The 7,867-nt window shown below is 39.3% G+C and overlaps 1 protein-coding gene across 2 annotated transcripts in view; it reads left to right on the forward strand.

Moving 5' to 3' along the window:
• The window catches only part of olfm2a (olfactomedin 2a), a 40,637-nt gene extending 33,286 nt beyond the window's left edge, over positions 1-7,351 (forward strand). For both annotated transcript variants that reach the window (XM_004552115.5, XM_004552114.3), the window contains exons 3-6: positions 1,636-1,791; positions 3,442-3,661; positions 4,527-4,633; positions 6,370-7,351. In XM_004552115.5, coding sequence (XP_004552172.1) covers positions 1,636-1,791; positions 3,442-3,661; positions 4,527-4,633; positions 6,370-7,044 — 1,158 coding nt within the window. In that variant the 3' untranslated portion in view covers positions 7,045-7,351. The remainder of the gene's footprint in view (positions 1-1,635; positions 1,792-3,441; positions 3,662-4,526; positions 4,634-6,369) is intronic.
• The last annotated feature ends 516 nt before the right edge of the window (positions 7,352-7,867 follow it).

Below are 7,867 nucleotides of genomic sequence, written 5' to 3' on the forward strand. Positions count from 1 at the left end.
GCTGTAGAAATGCCTGCCTTCCCTTGAAAATAAATAAAAGAAATGGAAAAGACCTTGTGGTGCTCAAATTGCCAAAACGCACATTTAAAAATGTTTAGCAGCACATTAAATGTATTAAAGTCCACAAATCACACAGTTAGCAGTTATAGACTAAATCCTACCCCTATATCACTTCTTTTGAAAAATGACACATTTTAATGTAATTTTGCCTCTGCACACCATTGCCATGGATTATAGACCAGATAGTGAAAATGTGATTAAAGTAGAGACATTCAGCTTTAATTTTGATTAGTTTTATTAGATTAGCTGCACATAGTCCCCCACTTTCAGAGACTCAGCTGAAAAGCTACATTCCCTCCCTTGAGATGCCCCACTAGGCATTTACTGCAGCCACCTTCATTAGCCATTTCTTTATGTGCCTTTCTGCAATCAGGCTTGTCTTGAGTAACTGAAAAGCAAGCTCTGTTGGATTGATTTCAGGTTAATAATTTGGCCAGTAAAGAATATCCTATTTCTTAACCTGGAGAAACTCTTGGGTTTCTTTTCCAATATGTTTTGGGTCTTGCATTAGGAAGTGCTATCTGACAATTTTGCACCATTTGGTTGAATCTGAGCTGAGCATATAGCCCTTTAAATTTTGCAATACATCCTACTACTTTTATCAGCAGTCACATCATCAATAAACACTAGTTGCCTTGTTCCACTGGTCAGCACGCATACCCATGTCACAACATTGCCTCCACCATGTTTGACAGACGGTAGGTAGATTTCTTTTTCTTTGCAGACCTTTGTAGGCTCTTTGAAATGTTTTCTGATAAAGCCAAGTCGAGCCTTCCTGTGTTTGATTGTACCAATTTTGTAACATTTTGTAAACCCTCTGTATTTCCTATCGTGAAGGCATTTCTTGATTGTAGAATGTGACAATGATGCAGCTACCTCTTCAAGAATTTTCTTAAATTTCATAGATTGTGAAGTTGTATTTCTTAACCATAGAAATAATATTGTCATCACTGTTGAATATTCCTGTCATCATAATTATTTAAACTGAGAGTTGTATGCCTAATTCTATATTCAGTGTGATTAGTGTACATTTTAAAGCCCATTCTTTATTTCAGTAATTTTTACAGCTTATGAATGAAACAGTACAGATTATGTAGTTTCAACCAACTTCTTTAACTTAACATATTTAAATTCAAAAACAGAGCCACCTCCACATTCTTCTTTGGCTGTAATATTTAACTTGGAATATGAACGAAATGGGAGCAGAAGTTTTTTTTTAGTTTTTTTTTTTTAGTATCTGCACACGAGTACTACAAAAAAGATGCCTACAGACAAGTAAAGGACAAGTTTATAGACATTTCACATTCACAGCTGAGGCCACAAAGTTTTCAGTTCACCCCACCTGTGTATCTGGAAAACCCATGCCAACCCCAAACTACGAAGGCAGGATTACAGCAGGACTTTTTTTTCTTGCCTGACTCATTTACTGCAATTTAAACTAAATAATGAACAACTGCAAAAATGAAACTTACAATAAATGATCTGTGATTGAGGTGTAAAATGAGAAAAAAAAACTCCTCCTCTAAGATAACCCGCGATCATTAGTGTCATTGTGGGTTTGTTTTTGTGACGCAGGTTCAGAACATCAGCCAGTCAATGGAGGTGCTGGACCTAAGGACGTACAGGGATCTACAGTATGTCAGAAACACAGAGAGTCTAATGAAAGTGGTAGATGGAAAGCTGAAGGTGGCCTCTGAAAATCCCCGCAGCCTCAATCCAAAGGGCTTTCAGGTAATTGGCTCTGTGTCTCCTCATGTACAGTGTGTGTGTTGGTGTTTATATGTGTGTATATTATTGTCAAGTGAATGCAGACACTGTTGATTTGGCACTGCTCGCCAAACTTATGCATTGCAATCTCTTTTGCTCTTCACAGACAATAAAATTTTGTATGACTCGCGATGCACTGCAGCATAAACATAGGTACACAAATTCATTTCCAGTCTTATATGAGTTCTTTTGTCATGCACAGAGAAATCCAAGTAAATCGCACACTCATGAGTGATTAAATTCTTGGACCTAGAAAAAGTATGGGGTTTTTTTATGGGGGGGAGGGGGGTTGCATTTGTCTCTTTGTATCCATTTGTTCTCTATCTTCAGTGAGCTTACTACTTGATATACTTAACATTCTGCTGTCTGCCTTTAGATAACAGGCACATACATTCACATTTATCTCTACCTTATCTGTCTACAAGCTAGGGCTTAGCTGCCATTATTAGTAAGCCTTTTTGTCTTCCTGTCAGCAGGCTGTCCTACTGGGGTTTTTTAACATTTCTCACACTCTTACAGATATTAGATGGACCATAAAATAGTTTGATTAAAAGATGGCTTGATAAATGATAAGTGTGCTTTACTGCTGGGTCCATACTGCAGCACAAGGACAAGCACGAATGCCTGTGTTTTGCTTTCAGTGTGTTTTATGAAAGCCATTCCAAAGAAGGTAATGAAGATGTTTATAAAATTAACCAATTCATCAGCACTGCCTGAGATGACTAAAATATGCAGAATGAAATGAGTTATATCTTCTGATCTATCTTAATTCAACAAAGAGGGGAAAAAGCTGGATTTGTCCAGACCAGGTTGGCTGATGAATGCGTGCAGCTTAAAGTTGCCGATGGCAGAGTGCGGGAGATTAACGAGAGTGAATTTTCTCTTCTTGAAAAAGTGAAAATGAGATTTATGATGTGGCGCCACAGGGCTGAGAGCTGCTCCATCACCAGATTTACGATAAACCTTAACAAGGAGGAAACAGTCCCTCCTGTGGCGGCCACACTTTATTGATACGCCCAATTCTCTCTTGAACCCACTTCTCTCCACGTAGGCAGCCAGGTTCTCCTGCAGCTTCCTGTACTCCTACGGACATGTTGTTCTTTTAACTTCTAAACACACGATGAGTCACAGTCCAAGTTTATTTACAACTAGCTCTGCAACTGCAGCAAGTAGGTGAAGTTTCATCACCCAAAACAGATCACAGGCGTTTGGCCAATTTGAATAGTGTTTCTCATATAGGTGGCTTTCCAATCCAAAATATTTTCAAAGGAAGTAAAACTGTATTTACAGACATGGAAAAACAAAATATTTGCTTTTTAAATAGATAAAATATTCCTTTTGTCCTTGAAAGAAGATAAAAGGACATCTAATTTCAGGGTATTGACATAAAATATTAAGAATAGACGTTGTACATCTCATTAAAAATCAAAGGTCTATAGTTTTGAACAGATAAACCAGAACCTAATGGAGACATAAGCTTTATGAACCACAAACACCAAGGGAAGATTGCACTCACTCCCATGTACTGACTATCACAGGGCAGTTGTGTCCCCTATCTTGACTATTCTCTAAGGGTGTAATCCTCTTCCCCCTTTTCTGTGATAACTATCACAGGAGTTAAAAGACAAGGTGACCCAGCTGCTCCCCCTGTTGCCAGTGCTGGAACAGTACAAGACTGATGCCAAGATGATCCTGCGTCTTCGGGAGGAAGTAAGGAATCTGTCCTTGGTGCTTATGGCTATCCAAGAGGAGATGGGGGCCTACGATTATGAGGAGCTGCGACAGAGAGTCCTGCTACTTGAAACCAGACTCCACTCCTGCATGCAGAAACTTGGTATATATGGAAACGATTGTGGGTGTTTGTATGTGGTCATTGTTACCCAATTAAAAATGTATTACCATATATCATTGCAGCATTTAATCAATTTGACAACAGTTGCACAGAACAGAATTAATGATTACACTAGGATCATCGCTGGTCAAAACTCTGTAGCATGTAGTTAACATTTCCACGTTGCTCTGATCTCAAATGATCTGCATAAATTGAGAAAAACTGGCCTAGAAAAATGGAATGAATAATAGATTGCATTTGTGTGTAATATGTTAGCTTAAACTGATGATTTTACAAAAACCCCACACATATAAACTGATGAGTTAACAAAAAAGACTGCAGTTACAGTTTAGCCCTTAGCTAATTTGCGTTTTATTATAGTTCATTTGAAAATGAACCAAGAGAATTTAAAAAAAAAAATAATGCTCACTTTTTGAGTACTGGGTAAAAACCAGGACAGTAAAACAACAATGGAAATATAAAAATGATGCCGCAAAGTCAGTCGGTGAACCAGTTTTTGTGTATTACAGATTTCAAAAAGCAAACACAAGATCGCATTGTGGAGAATCACAAATGAAAACAAGACAACAGAAGATGACTGCACAAAATATTTATCTACGCATTTATCTGAGATAATGATACAAATAGTACATTTTCTTAGTGTACAAAAATTTAAACTTCTACAGTGAAAACAATTGAACTGAACAATCTGAACCAAAACAAATGAAATGCCATATTTCAGATGAATTATAAAAGAAAACTAGTGTGATCTGATAGAGAAATCACCTGAGTGCATGTGCGTCTGTGTGGCCTCTTAGGTATGTAGGCATACATGCTTTCTTAATTCTTCTGCCTCTTTGACCTCCAGGCTGTGGGAAGCTCACTGGCGTCAGTAATCCCATCACAGTACGTGCATCAGGGTCAAGGTTCGGCTCCTGGATGACAGATACTATGATACCCAGTTCCGACAACAGAGTGAGTTTCTCAACTGCTGCATTTCACAAATACAGGAACACAGGATTATTATTATTATTATTATTATTATTATTATTGTTGTTGTTATTATTAGGATAACCAAGCAAAGAGGATAACCACAGTCAACCTTCTCAGTGAGGAAAAAAAAGAAGAAAATATGTGTCAGGGCAGTGCCACTATACGGCACTTCAGTGACTGATGCACTGTTTTCCATGAAAATGACTTCTCATGAGCTTTCAAGGGGGAGAGAGAGTGAGAAAAATGGGAATCCAAAGCTGTGCCACTGATGGATAGCGTATCTTTCCCTCCTCTCTGTCTTCCTCTGTCACTACAACTCCAGCTGATTAATCACTTCATCATCAGTGGAGAAATGAATGAGATGTTTGGGCAAAAGTTTTCCAAATCACTTGGGTAATTACCAGGAGTGTGCTCTGGACCCAAATGATATAGTAATGGGTTCAGCTGATCAGACATGACATGCAGTTTTGTACGGCCAGGCACATGGCAAGAAGCAGCAGGAAAGAGACAAGGGAAGAATAATATAGAAGATTAAGGGTGGTCTATGGTGACTGAGATGAAATGGTGGTGTTGGAAAAGTGGAAGACTGCATTATTAGCCATGTGTAGAAGAGAAGGGAAACTGATTAAGTTTAAGAGGAGAGATGAGCTTGGCCTTTTTCTTTCCTGCAATGAATCATAACAGCCTAAATAGGTGTTGTGGACAGAAAAGGTCAATTTTTGTGACTGAATGTCCTGATCTTTGTCTTTAATCACCTGGCTCAATCACTTCAATCTCTCCGAGTATTAATAGGCAGATACATTAGCAATGCCACATTAAGATCCGCAGCAATAATCATAATCATTCTGGGGAAATTTCATTGTTGCTCATGAGCCAAAGGCAAAGGAGGAAAAAATCGGAATGTGCAAGAGCTTTGCTTTACTCAATTTCTGTCTCCTACTCTATTCTAGAGACCCAAATTAGCAGGCATAGGAGAAACAACGCTTAATGCTCTATAATCTCCCCTCCTACATAATTCAGCCGCTGTGTCTCTTCACCATCAGCTCCTCCCATACCCTTCCTTTCTCCTCTGTGCATTTGAAAATACTTACTCTACAATGGAGAAGCAAGCAAAAGTGGGACAAGAAAGAAAAATTGCAGTAAGAGAATCAGAAAAAGCAGTAGATCGTAGCAAAGCTTTCCTTCAAATGTTCAAGAGAAAAATAACCATCTAAGCCAACTGCAGTTTAATTGAATCAATTAAAAGCTGAACTGTGCCTCAGTGAGAGCACTGAGGGAATGAGATGGGAAATGCAGCCAGAGAGGGGCCATGTCAGTGGAGAGATCCGCTGAGAGTGCTTGAGGAAAAAGATAGAGTTGCTAAATGGATTGATTTTCTGTAAATGTGGACTGGAAAGGGCAAGGAGCACAAGCAGTGGTTGACTGCAAAGCGCAGGCAACATCTTCACTCCCACATGCCTGGCAGATCAGTAGCTCTGCACACACATCGATGCATGCACAACTCAGAGAATCGATATACACACACACTCAAACAAGCACACTAAACATTCTTATTTTAGGCCATTGCAGCTACTGATAATGAACTGTGACTTACATTTTCTTACAGAAAGGTCAAGTTTAACACAACAATATTTTTCTCCAGTAATCTCGAGACCTTCTCATTAACTCATTTTTCTGACCTTTTTTTCCGATGTTATTCATTTTTCCTTTTTCCACAGGTGTGGTCCATGGACGGTTACTTCAAGGGACGTCGGGTCCTGGAATATCGCACAATGAATGATTTCATGAAGGGCCAGAACTTTGTGCAACACTTGCTGCCACACCCTTGGGCTGGCACTGGTCATGTGGTCTACAATGGTTCACTGTACTACAACAAGTACCAGAGCAACATTATCATCAAGTACCACTTCCGTTCTCGAAGTGTGCTGGTGCAGCGCAGTTTGAGTGGGGCCGGCTATAACAACACTTTTCCCTACTCCTGGGGTGGCTCCTCTGACATCGACCTGATGGCGGACGAGAATGGCCTATGGGCTGTTTACACCACCATCCCTAATGCTGGAAACATTGTCATCAGCCGCCTGGAGCCTCAGAGTCTGGAGGTGCTGCAGACTTGGGACACAGGCTTTCCTAAGCGCAGTGCTGGAGAGTCTTTTATGATCTGCGGCACACTATATGTCACCAACTCCCACCTGGCTGGTGCCAAGATCTATTTTGCTTATTACACCAACACATCAAGCTATGAGTACACAGACATCCCCTTCCACAATCAATACTCCCATATTTCCATGATGGACTATAACCCCAGGGAGAGGGTCCTTTATACCTGGAACAACGGACACCAGGTGCTGTACAATGTCACACTCTTCCAGGTTATTAAGACTTCTGGAGACTGAGGACCCTCAGACTGACTGATTTAAAAAATGCTGTGATTATTGTTCTGGGGTGTCAGAGGTGGGGGGCACAGACTATGGGAGGTGTGGGTTGGGGGCTTTAATGTATGGGTATAGGCTTGGATTTTTTTTTTTTAATGAATTTCAAACTTCATAGAGTGCTATTACTCACATTCTCAAAAAACCATCCGACAGTAAGGTCGGCAAAGATACAAAGACTGAGCGCTTCTCTCTCTTTTTTTCTTTCTGTGATGAGTAAGCATGGTTCTTTTTATTTGTGATGATAAATAAATATCCTCTTTACCATTTATGCTTTTGTATTTCATTGTCACTTTGATTTCAAAAACCTTAGATGAATTTTTGGAAGAGGTGAAAAATCTGTCTGAAAATGTGGTTTCAAACGTGAAAGGCTCAAATAGCAGTAACATTTCCTTTGTCTGTGTTGTTAATGTTCCTGTTATTTCCTTGAAGCCTAGCTCAGACAGATACAAAGCACAAAAGATGCATTTAGAATAATATTGAAGCTATTTTTCTAGCCTGAAATACTTAAACACACAAAATATGCCAAATGATACCATTTTAAACCAATTAAAATAATGCAATAATTATATCTACTCTATTCTACCAAATCACAAGATGATGAAAGGACAGCATGAGAATACTGACAAGACCATTTCTAAGGTTGCATTAAATTATAGGTCTGGAAAAATCACCAAAGATTTTCCATCTGAAAACAACAGAGCACAGCACTCTGTGAACGCAGGATAATAAAATTCAAACAGCGTTGAATTTAACTGCAACGGCAACCACTTACATTTCATTTTAC

The sequence above is a fragment of the Maylandia zebra genome, linkage group LG4 (genome assembly GCF_041146795.1).
Source record: "Maylandia zebra isolate NMK-2024a linkage group LG4, Mzebra_GT3a, whole genome shotgun sequence".
Taxonomy (NCBI): Eukaryota; Metazoa; Chordata; class Actinopteri; order Cichliformes; family Cichlidae; genus Maylandia; species Maylandia zebra.